Below are 24,703 nucleotides of genomic sequence, written 5' to 3' on the forward strand. Positions count from 1 at the left end.
GTGTCCCACTGCATACAAAGCAACTTGAGGGATGCCCAATGCTTAATGGTAGATTGATTGGGGAAAACCTTCTGTGTATATGTCTATCTTTGGTTAATGAATAAAGCACTGCTGGCCAATAGGGAAGCAAGCTAGGTGGGACTAGGAGTCGAGGAGGATTCTGGGAAACAGAGGCACAGTCAGTCACAACATAGGACACCGGAGGAGTAAGAGGTCTGGATCCTTTCTCTGGTAAGAGAAAACCACATGGAAATACTTAGATTAGAAGTTATGGGTTAATAATTAAGTCAGAGCTAGCAGATAAGAAACCAAGCAAACTGTCAACAGCTTCATAATTAATACAGTGTCTCATGTGTTATTTGGGGGCTGAGACAGCAGTGGGACCCAAGCGGCTGGCAGGATGACTACACATTACAGTAGATGGCCAACACAAACAAACTTGATGGCGTTTCTATAGATGTTTTTGTCTCATATTGCTTTGTTTGGGCTTTTTTATCTTAATGGTTTTTTGATTGTATATTATGGTTTCCAACTTTGTAGGGTTTTGTGTGTGTGTGTGTGTGTATGTGTGTGTGTGTGTTTCTCGTGTTTTCTCTTTGTTCCTTGTTTTTCTGGTTTGTTTGTTTTCTTGTTTGCCTGTGTGCTTTCTAAGGAGAAAGAGGAAGGCATGGAGTTGGAAGTCTGTGAAGGAGGAGGTGAGAGGAATGAAGAGAGGAAACTGTGATCAGAATGTATTATACATAAGTATTTCCAATAAAAACTTAAATTAAAATTTTAAAAAAAGAATGGCCAAATAAACCTTCATAGACATTTCTCAGGTTATATCACTCGTCATTGGGAAACCGCAAACCCAAACCCTGATGAGATGGCATCTCTCTCTAGTTAGGATGGCTATATCAAAAAGACAAAGGTAAGTGCTGACAAGGATGTGGGGGAAGTATTATTGGTGGGAATTTACTTAAGCGTAGCCATTATGGAAAACTGTGTGGCAGTTCTCTAAGAAAGGCCTGAACTGGAGGAGTACTTACCACATCACCCGGTAAGTCCACTACTGAGTATACAGCCAAAGAAAATAAAATCAGCACAGTAAAGGATTATCTGTACTCCCCAGCTCCGTTCAGAACCATTCAGAAGAGCTAGGACATGTGAATCAACCTTCGTGTCCGTTAGTGTGTGAAGGGTAAAGAATATCGCATGTGCCATTTAGCTATGAACTGTGAATTCCTGCCCAATGCAAAACTGTAAATGAAGCTGGAGGACATTGTGCTGGCTGAAATAAACCAGACATAAAAAGGGTAACGCTATACAATTCACCCTGTGTACATCTGAAATACTCCACCTTATAAACCAGTAGAATAACGGTTGCCAGGGGCTAGAAAACCTGGGAAGTGTGAAATGAGATTGTGTTGCCTGTGAGTATGAAGCTGGATTGAGAAAGAATGCGAGATACTGTATTGTATGTCTCAAAGTAGCTGGAAGGAAGGACTTTGGATATTTCACCACAAAGAAATGACAAACGTTTGAGGCGATGGATATGTCAATCACCTGATATTCTATAACCATTTGTATAACACTTCCTGCTGGAGAGAGGAGGGAAGCTCACACAACTTACATGACTCAGGAAACTCCTAAAAGTACGAGTTTCACAAGGCCTCTCCCTGAAGCTGTATGCAGGAACAGTTGCTGAGGAGAGGAGACTGAGAGCCTGCAGGCAGGCAGGGAGTTACAGGGATGCATCTCTGGAGGGTCACCACCCACGCCGGGGTGAGCTCCAGGGACTGGCTGGAGGGTCACCACCTTGCCCGGGTGAGCTCCAGGGACGGGCTGGAGGGTCACCACCCCTGCCTGGGTGAGCTCAGGGATGGGCCTGCCTTTTAGTCACCCGGGCCCCTGTACGTGAACTCAGTAAGCTGCTAGACTTGCCGGGGTCGTCTCTTGTGCCGCGCCTAGAGGGAATGGACGTTGTTCACACCTTCTCTGGAAGGGTCACACATGCCTTGATCTGATCAATATACAATGTAATATGAATTAAAAAGAAAATCTCAAGATGATTTTAAGGCCTTTACAAATAAGCGGCTAATTTTTAGTTAGCACCCAACAAGCCATTATGGTACCTGGGCCAGAAGACACAAGTTAGAAGTTATGGAATTTTACCCTGTTGGGGGTGTCGCCTGACACCGCAACCTCATAAGAAGGGAGCCTGGGTTCCAAGAGCACTCCCCTGTTCAGATCAGCTGTCTCTGCTGGTTTTGCCAGCCCATTCTTTGCCAATTTGCTCATCATTCCTCTCTCTCTGTCACTGGGTTCCTTGGGTTCAGTTCAGTGCTTAGTTGTGTGTTTGCCTCTGCTTCCATCAGTCCCAGGATGAAGGCTCCCGGATAGTTATAGACATCAAGTTCATTATCAGGAATGGGCATTCGAGGTGGTCTCTCCACTATTGCTTAGCTTGCCAATTGATGTTATACCTTTAGATCACTCGAGGTCACTCTGGTGCCTGATCTGTCTTCGATCCTATGATTCCCTCTTCCCCCTATTCTACCCCCACCCCCTCAACTTCCTGTTCCCCCATGACCAACTCCCTTCCTCTTTACCCCCTCTATTCTTCCCAGGTCCCACTACCCCCCCTCGCCCTGTTCCCCATCCATTCAGAGGATCTTGTCTCCATCCTCTTCTCTTGGGTACTATGCATATATGCATATCTTTTAGGTTCTTTCCTGTTTCCCAGACTCTCTATCTGTGGAAGTGCAGACTGGCACTATCCTGGGGGGAGGCCAGAATGGGACTGATCTGGACCCCCCAAATGTGAGTGTCAGTGAGAAGGCCTGGACAACCTATGGGGCTCTGAGCTGTGGATCAGTGTCTATCCCTGGTATACAATCTGTCTTTATGTGCCTATAGCACAAAGAGAGATGCTCTCTCAGCCTGGACTCTTAGGGGAGTGCCTTGACCCTACCAAGAGTAAAATGATAGACTCTAGACATCCCCTATGTGGAAGGATTTGGCAATAGGGTGGGAGGGAGGGTGGAAGGGGAGTGCGGGAGGAGGAGAGGGAGAGGGAACTGGGATTGACATGTAAAACAAGCTATTTAAAATTTTTAAAAAAAGAAAAAAAAGAAAAAATAAATAAATAAAAAAAAGAAACACATAGGGAAAAAAAAAAGATATTTGTAGAGGGTCCAAGATTTCTATGGATGTTGCTCTTTGTTTGGGGAGGTTATAGATATCAGTATATCTATTTAATAAAATTATGAATTAGGTTCATAAAAAAAAAAGAAGGGAGCCTGGGAAATAAATACATTCTGTAACCTCCTCATCCTGACCTCCAATCTGCCTCCAACTGACCAAACTCACCTGTAAACCAGAAGTCAAAGGTCATAGTTCAAAGGATACTGTGAAATATCCCCACAGACTGTGCTAGGGCACAGAGTCAAACACCAAGTAAAGGGTTAGACCTGGACGAGCAGGTGGGAAGGGGCCAGCCGCTTTCCAACCTCACAGAAAAGGAATAAAGGCAGGGGGAAGAGGGGCAGGGAGGGGGAGGGAAGACAGGTGGCAGGGGGGCAGGGGCCAGGGGATAGGGAGGGAGGCAGGGGGGACAGGGGGGACAGGGGGCAGGGAGCAGGTGGCAGGGGGAGGGAGGACAGGGGGCAGGGAGGCAGGGGGCAGGGGGCAGGGGGCAGGGGGAGGGGAGCAGGGGGAGGGAGGACAGGGGGCAGGGGGCAGGGGGAGGGAGGACAGGGGGCAGGGGGGCAGGGGCAGGGGGGCAGGGGTTTAAAAAAAACTGTCGGGCATGAAGGACAGTGACAAGAAAAGGCAGTAACCCAAGGACGAAGCCTCTATGTCAAGAGGGCTGTGTGTATCTCTAAGCAAACAAGAGCGTGTCCAGAAGTATCCAAACAAATTTATTCCGAATAGAACGTTAAACACCCGCCTCCCTTCACCATTTCTAAGTGAGTGCTCCCGATATGATGTAGGCTCTTTACCTACATATTTCCCACCGAGCCCTCTGCTCTCCAGGCGAGGCCCTCAACACCCATCTTCACAGTTTAGGGGAGAAGCCAGCTACTACGATGTTCTCCCCGGTGATGTATTTGGCATCTGGGGAGCACAGGAAAGATACGATCCCAGCACAGTCTTCTGGCTCCCCCAACCTGAAGAGATGAAGTCACAGCAAACACTGAGCTCTGACCCAGTCCGGGAGGGGCACCTAGCGTTCGCCAGCCTCAGGGGAGGTGATACCTGTTGGACTCACACCCGCCCTCCTGCCCCCAACCCAGGAAGAAGAGGCAGCTGGCAGAGTGGCAGGAAAAAAAAGAAACCCTTTTCACCTTGAAATATAATTTTCCCTAAATTGAAGCACAGAGCACCGAGCCCGAGCCCCACCTACCGCTGCAGTCCGTAGATTTTATTCAGGTCAGGCAGCAGGTTTGGCACTGCTTTCTCCTAGAGAGAGATTTCAGGGCCAGGGTTAGGCAGAGGACTGGTGACATGATGGGGTGAGAACAGCATCATGGCTGACCCACACCTCTGTGGGAGGATGGAAGGAACACTGGTCTGCTTGAAGGAGATGGAGACCCTCACTCTTCTGCACAAAAGAGCCGGGCTGCTGCCCGACCTGTGACCCTGCCAGTCCAGGCTCTGTGGACCTCCATTCAGACGGAAGGCTGAAAAGGGGCCAGAAGGCACATGGAGAGAGATGAAATGGGGGGGGTGCCATTCTCACCCCCAGGCCGAAGTCGGTCTTGATGATCCCTGGCACTAAGCAGTTGACTCTGATGCCTTTCGGAGCCAGCTCTATAGCCAGAGACTTGCAGAGGCCCAGCAGAGCCGCCTTGCTGGTGTTGTAGACACCCAGTTTCTGAGAAGCAAAGAAGGGGACAGAGACTCAACGTGGTAGGAAGGGATCCTTCCGGGAACAAAGGTCGCTTCTGGGCTGCAGGCCTGAACACAGACTCTCTTCCTGGGCCTCACCACCCCACAGTAGTTCGTCAGGTTCTTGTCTGTGTCATCAAGGTGCTGTCATGTGTGTCCAAGCTTGGCACAGCCAGCACTGCACCATTCATTTGAAGTCAGTCAGGAGACTGGAATTAGGAGAAACAGGCCCTGTCCTGGCGGGAATGCAAACTAACATCACCTACAGGTAAACGGCAGATTTTTGCCCCTGGAGGGGAAGATGAGACGATAATATCTGATGTGAAGAGGGTGCCACCTTGGAGTACGTATTTAACTTCTGCCAACAGCCAGTTCTCCCACACCCCACGCAAGGCCTCACAAGAAGTCAAGGCCGCTTGCCCTCACCCAGTTGACCAGAGGCTACCATACTCACGGGCACCGGTAAATAAGCCACTACAGAGGACACCAAGACAACACTGCTCCCCCTTGAGGAGAAAGGGATACGGAGTGACATTAGAGATTCAGTCCATTAAAAGAGGCAAGAAACTTTTCCCACTGAGAGAAAAGCAGCTCAGAGTTCATGGTAAAAATGTCAAGGGTTAGACAACCATTGAGAACTCTGAGAAAGAGGCACCATTTCTCGGTCACCTCACGAGTCACTGCCGCTCGTAAGCAGAGGGGCAACCCTTAAACAGGGCCCCCAAACAGGCAGCACATCCAGAGCCAGAACTTGAGTGATGGTGGCATGCTGTAGGGACCTCTGTGGCGTCAAGAGACCACTAAGGGGTCCCAGCCTTGATCAGCCCTGAGTAGGCACAGGATGCACAAAGGGACCAGGCTGCATAGCAGGTCAGGGAAGGGAGCCCATGGTGCCTGTGACCAGGAGAGAAACAGTGACATGGCCTACTAAGCAGGACAAGAGTGGGGAGTGAGTGATGGGGACCCCAGGCTGCTTCACTCTGGACCCTTTGCCACCGCAGCGTCACGGAAAGCAAGGCCCCTCTATTCCCAGACGGAAGCCATGAGAGTCAGTGGAGGGTCTTTTGAGGATATGGAAAGCAAGGCCTGTTCTCTCCTCTCTCTCTCTCTCTCTCTCTCTCTCTCTCTCTCTCTCTCTCTCTCTCTCTCTCTCTCTCACACACACACACACACACACACACACACACACACACACACACACTCCTTCGACTCCCTGGGCCTCTACTCAGTATTTCCTGTGGGTAAAAATTAATGCATATGGCCCCCACCAACTCCCCATGTGCACTCTCCCCCTCTTCTCCATGTGGGGCAGTAATTGGGCCCCCACCAACCCCCCATGTGCACTCACCCCCTCTTCTCCATGTGGGGCAGCAGCTGACTTAGCAACAGAGCTGGGGACTTCACATTTACATCCAGGATCTGAAACCCCAAATAATACAAAGGTTGGACTGGGAGACGGACACCATTGTCTGGGAGCCGGAACAGGAACAAAGCTCCATTAGTGGTGGGTAGCTGAGACCCTGAGACCTTTTACTACGTGCTAGGGAGTCTTAGTTAGGGTTTTCTTGCTGAGGTGAAACACCATGGCCAAAAAGCAAGTTGGGGAGGAAAATGTTTATTTGGTTTACACTTCCATGTCACTGTTCATCGTTAAAGGAAGTAGGGACAGGAACTCTAACAGGGCAGGAACTTAGAGGCAGGAGCTGATGCAGAGGCCATGGAGCGAGGCTGCTTATGGGCTTGCTCCCCATGGCTTGCTCATCCTGTTTCCTTATAGAACCCAGGACCACCAGCCCAGGGATGGCACCACCCACAATGGTTTGGGCCCTCCTCATCCAAAACTATTCAGATAATGCCCTACAGCTGGATCAGAGGTTGTCAGCGGCACACAAACTTCTAAGGCCCCTGAGTCCCCCAGGCCTCAGAGAATACCGAACTCAGCTCCCATGCAACCTCCACTACAGCCTTCCAGGAGAAAACCTGGGGGGGCACGGGGAAGGCAAGGAGAGGACCTTGATAACTAATGACCGCTGAAAGGGGGAGCTTTGGTGAAGGTAAGGAATCAGTACTCAGCGCCTAGTCTGCCTCACCAAGTGTTTAGAACCGGGGATGGTACTGCTCATTCATGTGTTTGTGTTTTGAATACTATTTTGATTGGGTTAGGGTGAATTAAGCATTAATGCAGTGTTGGGAGTCAGCACACCCCAGACATCTTTTTAAAAGAAGAAAAGAAAGGAAATCGCTGGGGAGGTCTGAGTGCGGCTGAGGGGTGAGGCGGAGGAACTGGAAGGTGGATCGAAGAAGCTGTGGAGCGTGAGAGCCACAGAGGGCGGGGTCCACCAAGAGAACATGGAAGGGTGGCCAAGGGGGGAAGACACACAGGAAGGGGATGGCCCACTCAGATCACCCCAGGGATGGGAGGGGTTCGGCCGTGACTACTCAGGGATATCAGGCATGGGGGTCTGCAGAGGCAGTAGGAGCTCCCTCAGTGCCCAGTGACTTCCAGCTGAGATGGCAGAACCAGGGAAGAGCCCCATCTGTGAGCTATCTGTGGCTCCTTGGAACAGCCAGACTGAAGGGTTCACAGTGGTGCCAATGAATCCAGGTTGTGACAGCATCATAAACCTGAGAGTCTCTCTGCCATGACCAGACCCAGAAATCTTTTTTGGGTGTCTCAGGACTTGGTAGCAGTGACCCACATAAGAGAATCAACACAGAAGCTAGGGGAACCTAGTAGAGACTGGGTGTGGCCAACACCCGTTGAACTTAATTATGGAAGGTCTGGTTCAGGTCAGCCCCATCTCCATCCATCAAAGCCAGTGCGGATGCAGCTACACGGGAACTCAGGCATGGTATGCGCACGCGCACTCGTGCCACGGTGAGCACATAGGAACACCATGTAGGGTGTGTGCAGCTCTCTTCTCACCTTGTCCCAGATCTGTTCGCTGGCTCCCAGGGTGCTTCCCACCAAAGGATTGACGCCCGCCACACACACCAGGAAGTCAACGCCCCCAGAGTGCTCCAAGGCCTGCAGAGGAAATGATAGGGCATGCAGGTGAAGGGATGGCGGAAAGAGTGGCGACCCAAAGGAAACGCTGCCACCTTTTGAGTCTGAAATGTCCCTACAGGTTCGTATCTGCTTGTTTCTGGCTATTGCACTGTTTGGGGAGGCAATGGACCTTTAGGAGGCGGAGCCAAGCTTGCAGAAGGTCACTGAGGGCAGTCCTTTGGAAGTTACACCGGCCCACAGTGCGCCTGCGCACTTTCTGCTTCCCAGTCTGCTGTGATGGAAACAGACTTCCATACCCTTGCCTTCCCCGGCATGATGGGTTGAAACCACAAACCAAAAGAAACCTTAATTTAAGTTGTTTCTGTCAGGGATTGTGACCGCAGAAACTAAAGCAGTGACTAATTGGCCATCCTGGGGCTGTGCCAGGCCAGAGCCGGATCCTGACCAAGACTGAATAAAATGGTGTTCCTTACCTTCTTGGATGCATCTAGTTTCTGCCCTGTAAGACATCTGATTGGTCCCTGGGTCCCACCTTTCCAGACCTTTGCTCCTAGGAGCCCTGCTTTTGGCTCTTCAATTCTAGTTGGTTCCTTCTCTGCTCTCTTCTCTGGCCTGGAAGGATCATCCCTTGTCTACTACGGCACCCATCTGGTCCAAGTTTCTTCAGATCCTGGATCACAATTCACTTCTTCTGGGGTACTCACAATAGGAGCTGATCCTAAAGCTCTTATGTCAGAGACTAGTCTCATGGACTATCAATACAATACATGTTGGGCCAGGCCTACACAACTCAGACTTTGTTGTGGGGATAGATCACTGGCCCCTCTGAGGTTCTAGGCATGCTGCTCAGTCATGCCCAACCACTGGCCATCTCTTTCATTAGTGTGAGCAGCACAGCTGTTCCTTCTGGTCAGGAAATCTCTTAGTCACATCTGACTGTCCTGAGAATGTGGGATTAGCCTCATTAACAGACCTGGAGACCCCAGCCCTCTAGAGCCAGGGTTACATCAGTGTCTTTCCATCTGTCCCAGCTTGTGGCTCCTTACTGTGGCCACAAGGTGCTGGCGGTCCTTAGCCTTCCCCACATGGCACACAGTGCCTGTCACACTCAGCCCCTCTTCCTTCAGCATGGCCACTGCACGGTCCACGTTCTGCTGCTTCCGGCTGCTGATGACCACATGGGCCCCATTCTGGGCCAGACGCTGGGCGATGGCAAAACCAATCCTGTGGGCAGAAGAAGAGATGGTGGTGATGGTTTCAGCCCCTCTGTCCTGTTCCCAGGCAGACCCTGATGACCACATCAATTGTTTCCTTGATGTTGCCCGGGAGTGGCTTCAAGAGAAGTCGATGAGTACCTACCACATGCCAGTCCTTCACAATCTACTCATTCCAATCTCACAGCTTTGTGCATGATAATCACGTTATGTGTAGGAAGATATTTTCACATTTTATTAAAAGGAACTTTAAAAAGAAGAGTTGTAGCCTTGTTGGTTATCAGGCCTAGAGACTCTTCGTAACTAGTCAACATAGTTACTCTCTTCCCCAGCCTCAGGGGTCTGGCATGGATTGTACTCTTTCTGAACCCAATGCCTTCCCTCTGGTCTGCGATTTTAAAACATTTCTGCTGGAGGACGTGCTATCTTCTAGGTCTCCTAACACTGAGGAGGTCTGAAGACTCTTAAGTGGAATTGGATTGGGAGCATACAAAAAGACGTCACTTGGATCTGAAAATCTAGTTCTTGTTTTCCCCAGTGATTCTAAACAGTTCTAAATATTTTGGTGATATAACACCATAAAAGATGAAGAAGATGACGGTGTCCCCTTCTGATGATGGCAAGGACTCATTACCATGCATGTTATTACAGGAGCCAGAGGACAACTGGAACTGGGGGGGGGGTGGGAAGCCATGTGAGGGCACACAGACCACTCTGAGCTGGTAGCAAGACATGGCCCTGCACATGCCTGGTGTAAATGCGGTATGCAGTCAATGAGACCTCTGAGTCTAAGGCACAATAGCTGTCAGGCTTCTTTCTGTTAGCGGAGGGCTCAAAAATCAGTGGCCATGTGGGTATGAAAGACAAGAAAGCAGATATGCTGCTCTGTGGTAAAATGTTCATTAGGGATCGTCCCACCAATGAAGGGAAGAGCCTACATTCACACTTGCCCTGATTGTCTTAGAGCAGCTGGTTTTGTAACTACAAACCTTCATGGAGCTCAGAAATTAGATAGTTTAGGGGTGCAGAGTTAAACACCAGAGCCGTGTGATGTGTGGTGGGGCGGAGGATGGCAGGGATGTGTGAGATGGGTGTGTCCATGGGGACCAGGGAAGCATCTCCCGGCAACGAGCCAGCCAGGGCTTCCGTTCCCTCACCCTTTTGTAGAGCCAGTGATCACAGCCACTTTATCAGCCAGGGGACGTTTCTCATCTGCTATCTTGCTGAGCATTCTTGCTGAGAGAGGGCCTGGTGCACACTGACGGCCCCTAAAGATCTGTGGGACAGACCTGAACATGGCAGCCATTGGAGAGACCTGTGAAGACAACAATTATGGAACACATTAGGACTTGAGCTCTACTGGGTCCTCCATGAAATCGCTGACAAGTGTTCCATCATCCTCCAAACTCTCCAGAAAATACAGAACCCTGTTGTGAGATAATCTTTTTGTACGATGTGAAGATGTGTCTCTGTCTAAGACACCTTCTGATTGGTTTAATAAAGAGCTGAATGGTCAGTAGCTAGGCAGGAGAGAATAGGCAGGACTTCCAGGGAGAGAGAGGAACTCAAGAAGAATGAGAGGCCATGTGATTAAGCCAGTGAGACAAGGAGGGAGTCAGGCATACAGTGTGGAGGAGAGGTAACAAGCCATGCGGCAGAACTTAGATTAATATAAACTGGGTAAGCTATAAGAGCTAGTTTGGAGAAAGCCTAAGCTTCCATAGCTAATAACAAGTCTCCATGTCATTGTTTGGGAGCTGGCTGTCCAAAGAAAGACTGACTTCAGAACTCTTCAAGTTCTGTAGCCCAGGCTCTAGACAGGCTTCCCTATAAAAAGCACTCTTTCCGGTCAGCCTGGTCTCACAGCCTTATCAACCCCCAGTGAACACACAGACACTATATTAATTTCATAATTAATAACTGTTGACTGATGACTAAGGCTTCTTATGGGCTAGCTCTGTCTTAACTATTAACTCCTCCAGCAGCAACACTGTCTGGTATGCTCACTCTGCCTACCTTTCCCAGAATCCTCCTCCTCTCCTAGCCCCACCTATCTTCCTACCTGTCCAATCAGTGTTTTATTTATCAACCAATAAGAAAAACATACACAGAATAACATCTCCCATCACTTTCCCATAGTGAACCACCAGCACAGTATGCAGCCAGGCATGGTGCTGGTCCCTGGGTAGATGTCTAAGAGACACTTGCCTGATCTGTTTCCAAACTGCCAATAAGGAAAGTCAAGTTTACAAAATGTTTTTTAGAATCACCTTTGGACTTCTTACATACATCCTTTGTCTGAGCATTGAGCTTTTCATTTCCTTTGAGGGACCAAACTCAGGGCCTATTATACGTTAAGCATGTGCTCTGGCTGTATCGCAACCCCTTAAGCATTGAACTTGTTTCTTCTCAGCATCTTCAATTTCCAACCATTCTCTTACCTGTTAAATCTTCTCTTCCTCCAGACCCCTTTCCAAAATACCAGTAAAAACCCCTTTGTCAGACATAGTAAACTTATCAGCAGGTTCGACAAATTGGTTCTCTCAACACAAGTCTACATGAAGCCTACTCATCCACTCTTTTCCCAGTCAACTCTACGTGAACCCTAGGCATCCATTCTTTTCCTATTCTGAAAACTATCTACCAGGCCTCTTTCCTCACCTCTTCCTGGCCCAAGTTCACAGCTCCCAGATTTATCTGCCCAAAAAGCCCAAGTCACCTTGTTGTTTTAACTGTATCAGCAATACCTTATCTCTGAAACCAGCTCTCAACCCATACCTTTCATCTCAAGCCCTGCCTCACCATGCCTACTTCATCTTCATTGTCAGTTTCACTGGCTTGAGAAGTGCCTCTGGCATTTGGGGGTTCACCTTTGGATATATCTATTAATATATTTGCAGAGAGGGTCACCAGGAGGGAGGTGCCCTGAATGAGATCCCAAACTGAACAAATAGAAAAGGAGAGAGTCGGGTGAGTGCCAATGTTTGCCTCTCTGTTTTCCCATGCACTGACTGACTGGTTGTCTCTCAGCCCCTGCCAGGCCTCTCTGCCATGACCCCTTCTTAAGCTATGAGATAAGATAAATCCTTACTCCAGTGCATAGCTTCTGTTTGGTGTTTTGTCACAGCATGGAGAAAAGTAAGAACTGTATTCCCTCTCCACCTAATCAGAAGAAACATTCATCCTCTAGACTGGCTACTCTCAGAAGCAGACTTCAAGGCACACAGTTGTTTGGGAGGTGGTCTTGGGAAGTAATGTTAAAATTAGAGTGGAGTAGACAAACTGAAAAGAGAAACTAAGAAAAGTACATGATCCTGTAACAACAAAGTGGGTGTGACTAGAGGCACAGTCCCAAAGTCTCTTCCTACATGATCCTGTACCTGTAGTAGACCTCTATGCTCTACTACAATTCAGCTCTGCTGAGGTACTCTGAGCCACCGATTCAAATGCCAATGGGAATCCAAGGAAACTGATGGCTTAGGTTGGACAGCATTGGCAGTGCCTCGGGACTTTGGAATTTTAACACTGAAAGTCACCTTCCAGGAAACTCATGAGTCCTGTGCAAACCCGGAGAGGTCACCTTAAAGGTATATTTTTGGCACCTGTCGGTGATTGGAGTCCACCCTGAGCAGTGAAGGCTTGGAGACACAATACAGGTTCTTGACATAGCAACAAAAACAAGTTCTGTCCCCAGGAAATTTGTAATATATTAAGATAAGAATTATAATGACTGAAGATTAATGCCCAGGGCTGGATGAGAAAGAACAGTCCCTTGGGGGAAGTGAGGTGGAGCTTGAGGCTAGGTCAGCTGATGTTGGGAAATAGAACTGAAGAGTTCTCCAGGCACAGATGAGCTGGGTCCTGAGAGATGACCAGCAGAGGGGAGCAAGCAGCCTAGCCCTAGGGGAAATGACGTGAGACACCGTGGAATAGCTCTAGGGGCAATGACGTGGGACACCGTGGAATTTAGGGATTTTTTTCGTAGGACAAAAGGAAGTTCTTCAACTGAGCATTGGTGGCGCATGCCTTTAGTTCCAGCACTCAGAAGGCGAAGTCAGGTGGTTCTCTGTGAGTTCAAGGCCAGTCTGGTCTACAGAGCTAGTTCCAGAACAGCCAAGGCTGTTACACAATGAAAACCTGTCTGGAACTCTGCCCCCCCTTCCAAAAAAAAGAAAGTTCCTGAAGATTTTTCAAATTGGCAATTTTTATGTAAATAAACAATGGTACAAATGCTCCCCTGGGGCTTGGTCACTGAAAACCCTAATCATTCCCCGTATGCCTAGCTTTCATCTTGATTTAATTCCTACCCTGCTTTCTCTCTGGTCTTCTAATCTTTGAATACATATTGAGGACATGCACAAACAATGACTTAGTGCAGAAAGCTAACCTAACCTTTCTTGAGATCAGGCCATAAGTCTCTAAAACCAGGCAAGGTCACATCTGCTCTCGACATAAAGCCTTTAAGCCACCAAGCACCTTTTATCAAATCTTTGAGGTTCAACGCTAGTTTAATCTTTTTCATTTCAAGGAGCATTAGGGAATAAATTGTGTCATCTTACAAATCATGTCAGGGCCTTCAGGTGTCACCATTCTTGGAGATGAAACCATTAAAGAGAAGATCGTGTTGAAATAATGTAGGAGTGGATGCTGCTGATACAATCTGACTGACTTCCTCAGAAGAAGGCAGGGGGCGGGGTTTGGTTACACCAAAAGGGTCATAGAGTATACACTGAGAGCAGACCACATGAAGACAGCTACAAGGAGACCATCGCAAGCCTTGGAGAGATGACAGGAGACGCCAAACCTGCCAACGCTTTGATTGTGGATTTGCAGGTCTTCTGTGGTTTAAGCCACCTGGCCTTGTCACAGAATCCTGGTAAATTAATGTAAGAAAGAAAAAAAATTCAATGTTTTTCTGTTATACCTCATATCCCTCGACTTCCGTTTTACTAGAAAAGGCACACTAAGAACTTATGACCTTCCAGAAAACAGTCAACAGAAAAACAAAAACCAAACAAAGCATGGGAGGTTAGAAATTTAGTTCAATGGTAGAGTTCTTGGCAGCAAATGCGAGACCCTGGGTTCTCTCCCCAGTCCATCAGGGGAAAGGAAACAGAGGAAATGAATCTACAAGCCTCGGATCCACAAATACCTGCAGAGCAAAGGTGACGATAAAGCAAATAGAACACATGGGGCTTCCCCAGTGCAACAATAGCATCTGAAAAGCAGCAGGGTCATGCCAAAACCAAAACAAAACCGCCATGCTTGCAAGTTTATGCTCTGTCCCCGACCCGCCAAGATTTACCACATAGCAAAGTACATGTGCCCAATTTTGGTCCAGAAAATGTCGCCATTGCTACATCTGCCCTTCCTGAAGAAATGATGAAAAGGAACATCTGTCTGGCTTGCAGCTTTGAAATGTATCTCATATTTCTAGTCCCAGTCAATGCTTGACAAATGTCTACACAGAAAAAGATGGAGGCTGGGCTGCTGCTCAGTGACAGAACGCTTGTCAGACAAGCATGGATCCTGGGTTCATTCCTCAGCACCAGAGAGAGGAGGGGAGGGAGAGGGAGAGAAGAGACAGAGAGAAGGGGAGGGGAGGGGAGGACAGAAGAAAGGGGAGGGCTGAGAAGAGAGGAGAGAAGAGGGAAGGGGAGGAGAGGGGAGGGAGAGAATAAGAGACAGAGAGAAGGGAAGAGGAGGGGAGGGGAGAGGAGAAGGGAACCCAAATAAGTGATGGTGCTATCGATATAACCAATTAAATCAGTACTTCGGTCTTCTCCTTTGCCACAGACCACTAGGCAGAAAATATACAAAAAGGAAATTCAGGGCTGGAGAGATGACTCAGCAGTTAAGAGCACTGACAGCCCTTCTAGAGGACCCAGGTTCAATTCCCAGAACCTACATGGCGGTTCACAACCGTCCGTAGCTCCATTTCCAGATGATCCAACACCCTTGCACAGCATACACTCGGGCAAAACACCAGTGCACATAAAATAAATAATCTTTTTAATTTAAAACAACGTGTGAAAAGAAGGTTTATAAAAACCACAAGGAGAGCTGGAGAGACGGCTCAGCTCTCAAGAGCACCTGGCTGTTCTCCCTGGCACCCATATCAGGCAGGGTCTAATACCCTCTTCTGGCCTCCAAGGGCACCTGCACTCATACCCAAATACAGGCACATGAATACACAAATAAATCTTTTAATCTTTTGAAGAATGATGAGAACATTTAAAAGACAAATAGCGTTGGCTCGTAAGAAAAACTCACAGCTTCAAATGCCTTCAAGGGATGCAGGGGTAAGGGCGGAGCTGCTGTAGATTCTCTGAGGCAGTGGACGCAAGTAGGAGTACCCTGGACTATTGACAAAACAGAACTTTTGGGGAAAAATCAGGCAAAACCCACTGCTAGGAAGTGAAGAGGGCCTGCAAGAGGACCCGGTGAATAATGACACTGTGACCCACCGAGCCCAGCAACCTGAGTCTGATCCCCAGGAACCCTCGAGCCCAGCAACCTGAGTCTGATCCCCAGGAACCCGAAGGCGGAAGGAGAGCACTGACCCACGCCGGTGTGCACACGCACAGAAATAAGCGTGAGAAAGCAGCAGTGTGAGTACTCGTATGCCTAGGGCACGACCAAGCAATACGCCAAGAGCAAAGATCCCTTTAAATGTCCCCGAAAGGAATAACTGACGGGGGTGAAATAATCTTTTAATTCAGCAAGTTAACAAAAGATAAACGCTAATAAAATCAGAATGGGAGAGTAAAAATAAAAGCAGGAATTAAAATCTGATTCAGCTAGTTATGGAGACACCCGTCATCCTGAAACATGGGAGACTGAGGCAGAATTGTGAGTTTCAGGCCAGCCTGGGCTAACTGGTGAGATTTTTGATCCCCTGCTCCCTGCTACCTGTACCACCCCTACCCCATATCAAAAAAAGGAGAGGAGAAGGAGGAGGAGGAGGAGGAGGAGGAGGAGGAGGAGGAGGAGGAGGAGGCAGCAACATCTGCTGTTTTAATGCCTGGTTGCTTCTTGAAGACATGGCTGAATTTAGTTCTGGAGACAGGAAAAATATAAAATAAGCTTGGGCTACCTTGTAGTGCCAGAACGTCAGTGACCACTGAAGTAAATAAACAAAAGCAGACCAATCAATAAAGCAAAGAAACACAACACCAGAAGGGTGGAGATGTGGAGGGCGCTAGCTGGAAGAGCTGCAGAGGCCCAAAACTGGCGGCCTGAGCGACAGAGGAAACATGCAGCTTTAACTAAAGAACACATGCGTGTTCTGGGCTCAATTACTAACCATGAGACTCTGTTTAAAAAACAAAAAGGCATGGTGGTGCACACCTATAATCCCAGCACGTAAGAAGATCTTGAGTTCAAGACTGCCTCTCACTACATAGCGAGTTCAAGGCCAGACTTCGCTTCATGAGACCGTCTCAGTAGGTGGGTGGATGGGCAGAATGATAGAGAAGAGACAGTCTTTACAAAAGAATGCTCTAGGCTGTTGCTTTTTCTTATAAGGAAAGTGGGCTGGGCTTGGAGGCCTATCTCCAAAGAACCTGAGGGGTGAACGTAACGAAATAGCTTTGCAGTGCAGAAATGTAGCCAATGCTTCTAAGTGACATAAGTAATGCTGACACTGTGAACTCCGACATAATGAGAGGGCACTTCCACTCTGACATCTCCCCCAAACCCGGCAGTCCAATCCTGAAGACATCAAACAAACTCCAATTGAGGGATGCTGCTTAACACCAAAACTCTTCCAAGCTGTGAACAGCATGTGTGAGCGACAACAGCCTTAGCGAATGTCTCAGAGAGGAAGAAATAAGAAGATATGAAGATTAAACACAGTGTAGCATCAGGGACTGAGTCCTAGACACAATGAGGACATTAGCAGGGGGGAAAATCTGTAAAATGGGAACAAAATGCATATTTAGCTGCAGCACCCACATCAACCCCTGGCTTTGGCGTTGTTTTGTATAAGACACCTACTGTAGCCATCGAGGTGGAGGTGGGAAGTAGCCCTTTGTGTTACCTTAGCTATCTTTCTATAAATCTACTACCATTCCAAAATTAATAGAGTCGCCTTCTTTTCCTAACCAATTACATATACCTCAGAAGACTTTCAAAGGCAATTTCTTGAACATTGAATGTAGAATTTGGCAATGATTTTAAGGTTGTGAAAAGTCAGCTAGGAGGTGGTAGCTCACGCCTTTAATCCCAGCACTCGGGAGGCAGAGACAGGTGGATCTCTGTGAGTTCAAGGCCAGCCTGATCTGCAGAGCAGCCTCCAAAGCTATAGAGAAACCCTGTCTCAGAGGAAAAATTGTGAAAAATCAGTTCTGTCACTAAGCATTTACAATTTTAAATCGGCTGTGCAGAAGTGCCATCTGGCCACTCCTGTTAGACATGGGTCTGGGGGCAGGGGTCATCCCAAGAAAATGACCACACTAACCAAAGTATTTTAGCAAGACAAATTGGCCCACTTCTGCAGGAGAGTGTATAGGAAGGGCCCTATGCCTCCCTGACTGGGCAACACCCAGCCCCACATCCTTATTGCTAACACAGAAGGCACAGTAAGCAAAGAACAAATTCCAAAACCAAGGTGCAACCCATGAGCGTGTGTTGATTTCAGAAGTGCAGGCTCTAGAGGAACTTGAATTTCTACCAAGTGGCTCCTTTACAACTCTTTTCAATGGAGTTCTGTCTTATTTAACCTTTTACACTTCTTACACTTGTTTGTAAGTTGGAGTATTATTAAATTGCCTGCTATAATATGGTACACTTTCACAATGGGACCCATGGCAACTTGTGAGACAGCAGGATTCCCAGGAGAACCCAAAAGACTCCTCCGGGCCCATGTGGAGCCCTACTGTGCCCTCTCCTAGCCCTGTGGTGGCCCCGGGTGGGAGCACAGTCCAGGCCTCTGTGGAGGGAGCAGCTCGGCCCACGGGTATCTTTAAAGCAGCTAGAAAAGTAGCACACCAAAGAATAGAGATTTGATTTTTTTTATACCCAAGTACAAACAAAATGAGATTATCCAATCCTCCAACAAAAATGAGTGCAGGCCTTAAGACATCTCCCTCTCCATGGCATCACACTTCCGGTGGTGCTCAGTTCCATGGTTCCATGGCCTCACACTTCCGGCGGTGCCCAATGCAGTTACTGACCGCTGGATCCCCTTAAAGCCGGCTCTCACCCGTAAGCACAGGACCTGTGCTGAGAGGCAGTGTGTGTCCTGGAAACCTCTGCTCTCCCTAAACTCTACAGCTCTCGATTCCCGAGGGAGACTCCTGGAAGAATATGGCATGCCTACCTCGGGCCAGTAGACTCAAGCACTCGGATTCCTGGAGAGCTGTCTGGAGCTGAGGCAGTCACAAAGCTGGCCAGAAGCAATCTGTTATATCGCGTTCCATCCCATCCTCTCTCGCTTCTCAGTCACCGCCCTCAGGTTCACCCTGCTCATTTTCCATCCCACTCCCAAACCCTTTAGATGACTCATGGTACATGTCAACAGTGGGTTGCATCCTTAGAGTTACCTGTAGTATCTCTAAGTAACCCCATCAGGTATACCCCACCCATTGCCCCATCTGGATTCATGGCAAAGACCCTGAGAAATGATGATTTCGGTAAGAGAGAGGACTCACAGAAGTGAGGTTACATGTTGTGTACATCTATTAAATAAATACATATCCACATAATAAATGTATTTACCTATGAATATTTATTTTTGTATACACGAACAGAAAAGGGGAGGTGGATATCCAAGCACCTCCTGTGGCCAAGAGAGCCTGGAGGAAGCTGTCACAGAGTGAAATCCTGGAGAGCAGTGGCCAGGGGAAAATATTTCAGCAGATTTTTATCAAATTCACTCCATTCTAAGCCACCAGCTTGAGTGCTGTGGAGGGATGTTCGTCACAGAGCCTTCGGCGTTTCTGCCGGTGGCACATCCCTCCTCCTGACACCTGCAAGCGTTGCTCAGTCTCTGCAGGTTCCCTGAGACCCTGGGCACTGTTGTGCAACATTTAGGCGCTCAAGAAACATTCACAAATTGAAAAGCTGTCACTTCACAGCAGGGTTTCATGAGTTTTAGACATGTGTTTATCTCTTCTTTGAAAGCAGTATCATCCCTGCAAGTACCATACACCAAGTCTATTGTGAAACATTTCAAATATTCAGAACAGAGCTGGGTGGTGAGGCCGCCACTCACATTTGACAAGTGCTGACATTTCTTCCTATTTTCTCCAACTTCTATTAAAAAAAAAAACGCTAACACGTGAACAGTTCTCTTGCAACTCTTCCAGACCCCATTCCCTTCTCCCCTCCTTCCCAGGAGGCTCCATCATCCCCAAGTTACCTACATCCTTTGTCCATTTTCCATCCCTGCTCTGCATGCACTAATACAGAGAAATACAGAGCTTTTTCTCTTGCCTTAATACTTTACCACACATGGTAGTATCACATTAACATGTGAAACTTCCTAGTTTTCTGCAACCGTGTAACTTCGGTATTGACTGGGACGCATAGCTTCTCTAGTTTATTTGTAAATATTGTACAGACATAAAGTTAACTTATGCTTCTTCTTGTTGGTGGGCAATTACATTGTTTGAATTTTAATCGATTATTGAAAGAAAAAACGTTACCACACTCATCCTGTGAAGTTCTCCTTGCAACAGACATGAGCTTCTCCCCAGAGATCACATCTGGAAGGAGGCAGTTGAACTCAGGGGAACATGGGTCTCCAGCTTAGTTTTCCAAAGTTTGTGTGAGTGCTGCTGTTCCTCCTGTCATTCCTGGTGCCCACTTAGACACTTTTTTTTAATCACTCTGGTAGACATGGAGAATCATACTGTATTTCCCACTTCCCTGGTTACTAGGGACGTTGATCTTTACGTGCTAAGGACCATTCTGGCTTCCTCTCCTATGAATTGCCTGTCATTGGATTGATTGACGGTCTCCTTTTTGGCTTTAAAGGTACTTGCATATTTTGTACACTCTTGTTAGTAGTCTTTGTTCATTTCACCCACTTCTTGTCATTCCCCTAGATCTCCGCCCCCCTCCCTGCCCCATTGCTGTCATTCCGTGGAGGTTTTAGCACCTGGTCCACTGTCTCTTTCTAGTGCTGTCATTGTTTCTGGCTCTTGCACCTTGGCATGCAGCACTTGGTGTTGGGTCTCAAACCCGGGATGACTATTTAACATATCAAAGCTGACCTGGTTACCAGGTTCTCCCAGCATCCCTCAGTCCCCACCTGTTACAGGGTACCACTGGCATACCCCACCCCTTACCCTAAACTTCTCCATCCCATGGGCTGGACCGCCCTCTCCCCAGCTGCCATTTGGTTACCCGGTCCTTTTGTCTGCCCTTCATCCTCCTGGCCTCTTGGTCTCCTGGTTCTCCCCTCTCCCCTCCTCTCTCTCCTCATGTGGACTCTCCTAGATATCCCCACCTCTGGATATGCTCTCCCTCATACCTACCTTCTCCTCCTCCATACCTAAGAGCAATCGTGTCCTCCTTTTCCATTCCTTTTTTCATTCACTCTGCATGAAAGAACATATGAACCACGGAGACAGCTAAACGCCTGCTACCAAACCTGATGCTCCAGGTTTGATGGCTAGGACCACACGGCGGAAGGAGGGAACTGACTCCCACCCTTGTCCTCTGACCACGCACGCACCATAAGATGCGTGCCTCCCACACCAAATCCATAACAAACGTCATTTTTAGTGGCCATCTGGTTTTCTCCTGTCCCACCCATTCTCCTTTCTCTGTTTATAGAAAGACCCTCTAGAGAGCATCTGCACATCCTCTTCCCATGCTCTTATCCTACGCTTTCCTGAGCCCGCTTCCGTCACCGCCACTCCCCTGAAACCATTGCCACAGTCACGGGTAATTCCCACTTTGAATCTACTGGGGTCTCACTTCTCACTGAGCCTTCAGCAGGCTGTGATGGAGTTGCTCTCTCGTTCTTGGGATGTCTTCTTGGTGACATCAGATCTTGCAGAACACCCCTTGTCCTCTTTCACTGGCTCCTTTCTTAGCTCCCCAAGTCTCAGAGCCTCTTACCTTTGTAAATGTTAGCTCCCTGGGCAACGTCACCTAACCTAACCACTCTCAAAACGGTATGGTAGAAGTTTCCCTCGTGCCTCAACTCCAGACTCATGACCCAGTCAGCCTCCTACTTGATCTCTCACTAAGCCTATCGAAAGCCAACACCTCACTCTCTTCCACAAGTCGGCTCCTCCCACAGAGTTGGCCTCTCATGGAAAGGTACCTTCACCAAACAAGTCGCTTAAGTCTTGGGGTCTCCATACCCTGACTTCTCTTCTCTCACAACCAGTGCCAATGAATGATACATTTTCTTCCTTCAGTGTGTGCCAGAGTACATTTACTCTGTACAGCCACCACCAGGGAGCACTGAAACAGTCCACAGGATTCCCTCTGCCCATGATCTGTCATCCACACAGTAGCTTGTGATTGTCACAGACACCCCTCTTTAGCACAGACCTTGCTGTGGTTCCTCAGCTGCCCTATCAAGCTTTCCAGGCCCTGAATACCTAATCCACACTTCTCCTTTTGTCTAGTCCTCAATTGTGCTTCCTCCTGGCTCCAGCCACACTTAAAAGCCTGAACACTCGTGTCTCAGAACCACAGGCAAGCTGGTTCCACAGCTCAAATTCCCTCAGCTCCAGGGCTACCTCACCAGAACAGCCCAGTCTAACCCTGCATAAATGGCAACTCCCCCGCTTATTTTTACTTCACAACATTTATCATCTTCTAACATATATATATGTACTCCTTCCTTGTGAATACAAATCATCTAAAGGGCAGGACATTTGTTTCATTCATTGCTATGTGCTCTGCACGAGGCTTAGCGTGACAGCAGCTCAATGACTAATTGTTGAATGAATAAACGAATTATTTTTCCTTGAAAGTGAAATTGTTGTGTTTATTATACTTATTTTTTCTGAGACTAGGTCACATTACAGAGCCTTGGTTGTCCTGAAATTCACTGTTGTGGACTAAAATGGCCCCTGACTACTGCTGACTCATAACTGCTGAGATTAAAGGCTTGTATCACTATACCCAACTATACTTACTTTTTAATTCAGCTTCATTTTATTGTTGTACATGGCTAACGTAGGGGGTCTAAAGGACTGGGAAGGCTACAGGAGCAAGAATCCGGATTCCTCACACATTGGTGGCTCAGGAGGCAGACAGGAGAGACCCAGAGGTGGGGCAGGGATACCGACCTCAAAGTCCCATCTCAGTGACTCATCTCTGTCTCTCACAACCTCCAGCTTCAGCACCACTGACTGCGGATGTAGGGTTCAGACACATTAGTCCATGTGGAACATTTCAGATCTAAACTATAACAAGATCAGATTACAAAAAAAATACAATATATAGGTATCTAAAAGTCTAAGTGCAAAAAGATAAGGTTAAAAATTAATGAGTTGGAAAGAGAAATAGAAAAATTTATATTTACAACTGAAGATTTCAATACTCCTCTCATTGGTTGACAAAACAAGGGAATAGAAAATCAATAAGAACCCAGAAGACCTAAAGAACACCATCAAGCAACTCGATCTGACTGTCAGGTAGAGGCCACATATTTCAGAAGAAGTATATCATTTTCCCTAAGCACACTCAGACCCTATGTCCCAGTAGATGAGATCCTAAGAAATAAACAAATCCTAACAAATTTGATTATTTATTATTTTATCATTTTATTTTATTATTTACTATTTTATATGTATGGGTGTTCTGTATGTATGTATGTCTGTGAATCACATGGGCGCAGTGCCTGCAGAGGCCAGAGGGCATTGGATCTCCTGGGGTTGGAGTTACGAAAGGTTGTAAGCAGTCATGTATATTCTGGGAATTGAACCTGGGTTCCCTGGAGGGAATAGTCAACGCTCTTAACCACTGAGCCATCTCTCCAGCCCCCACAGCCTCTCCCCCACTGCCATTGCCCCCAAAGAATTTATTAAATTGATTCAAAATACATCAATAAGTTCTCTGGTCCCAACAGTTTTAAACTGGGAGCAAATAACAACGATACCCGAGAAATCCTTAAATATCTGGAAATGAACCAGCACATTGCTGAGTGGTGAGGCACCAAAGAGAGGAGGAGCTCTCATAAGAGAAGATGACCCATTTCTTACTGTAAAATCAGCGTGCTCGCATGAGTTTGAAGGAACTGATAGGTAGAACTGGTCTCTAATAATTTCTATTCTCTCTCCTCTTTTAGTTTGTAATATTATGCATACTCGCCCCGCCCCCGCTCCTTCGGCGCCCACACACTGTGTAACTCAGGCTGGCCTCCCATCACAGTCCTCCTACCTCAGCATCCCCAGAACTTACTTGATAGTTTTCCTCAAGTCTTGAGACCCAGCAGTCGTCTGTCTGTCCTCGCCCCCCCATGGCTGTTCTTACCCGTAGCTTAGGAAGGTTGGAGAGCAGAAGAAGGCCCCCACTGGAGGTGTAGGGACTGTGACAGTCTCTCTGCAGGATGATGGGAGGAGCCTGTGCTGCCTCGAAGTGTCCTTATAAGAGCAGGAGACAGAAACCGACAACATCAGAGACCAAGACCCCGACGAGCAATAGCTTCATTCTCGTCTTTAGAAACCAAAAATGTGCTTGATGCTGTCCTATCCAGAGACCAGGAAAGCTGGAAGATGGCTCGGTTTCCTGTCCCCTGAGGGTGTCACCAAACACCGATTCCTCCTGTTGAGTGCTTTGGAACTGGAGTTCTGGATTCATCGTGAAAATGGGCTATCTCAATCCCCCAACTTCAGTCCATCTCATAAGTGATTGTAGGGTCTCAATTCTTTGTTTGATTGGGTTTGGTCTTGGTTTTTCAAGACAGAGCTTCTCTGTGTAACCCTATCTGTCCTGGAACTGACTTTGTAGACCAGGCTGGCCTTAAACTCACAGAGATCCACCTGCCTCTGCCTCCCAGTGCTGGGATTAAAGGTACGTGCCAGCACCACCCAGCCTTTTTAAATTATCTATTTTACAACCCAGCCGCTGTTTCCCCTCCTTCCTCTCCTCCCAGCCCCCTTACCTCCCTTCTACTCACCCCCTCCACTCACCCCTCCTCCATTTCTATACAGAGGACAGAGGAGGCCAGGCCCCCATTGACATCAACCAGACACAGCATGTCGAGCTGAAGGCTGCAGGAAGTGATCCAGTATGAGGAGTATGGTCCCAAAAAGCCAGTAAGAGTCAGAGGCAGCCCCTGCCCCCACTGTTAGGAGTCCAACAAGAACACCAAGCTACACAGCTGTGACATATATGCAGAGGCCTAGGTCAGTTCCGTGCAGGCTCTAGTTGTGGGTTCAGCCCTGTGATGTGTGGGTTTTCTTATGATATATTTGTCCCCTCTGTCTGCTACAATCCCTCCTCCCCCTCTTCCACAGGATTCCCCAAGCTTTGCCTAATGTTTGGCTGTGGGTCTCTGCATCTGTTTTCACCAGTTGCTGGATGAAGCCTCCCTGTTGACAATTGGGATTGGGCTAGACACCAATCTATCAGTATAGCAGAATATCATGAGGCATCATTACACGGACTTGTTTGGTTCTATTCTAGATCTCTG

General features: G+C 47.8%; 1 protein-coding gene across 1 annotated transcript; it reads right to left on the reverse strand.

The window, feature by feature from the left end:
- Positions 1-3,881: 3,881 nt before the first annotated feature.
- On the reverse strand, positions 3,882-20,732 carry LOC101832582 (dehydrogenase/reductase SDR family member 2, mitochondrial-like). The gene is made up of 9 exons (XM_021236258.2): positions 20,580-20,732; positions 10,254-10,411; positions 8,929-9,106; positions 7,799-7,900; positions 6,221-6,291; positions 5,327-5,378; positions 4,724-4,858; positions 4,388-4,443; positions 3,882-4,151 (listed from the first exon to the last, which is right to left on the reverse strand). The coding sequence occupies exons 1-9, from the start codon at positions 20,592-20,594 to the stop codon at positions 4,040-4,042; spliced, it is 879 nt and encodes a 292-aa protein (XP_021091917.2). The 5' UTR covers positions 20,595-20,732; the 3' UTR covers positions 3,882-4,039.
- Positions 20,733-24,703: the final 3,971 nt, after the last annotated feature.

This window comes from Mesocricetus auratus, unplaced genomic scaffold (genome assembly GCF_017639785.1).
Source record: "Mesocricetus auratus isolate SY011 unplaced genomic scaffold, BCM_Maur_2.0 Super-Scaffold_100707, whole genome shotgun sequence".
Classification (NCBI taxonomy): domain Eukaryota; kingdom Metazoa; phylum Chordata; class Mammalia; order Rodentia; family Cricetidae; genus Mesocricetus; species Mesocricetus auratus.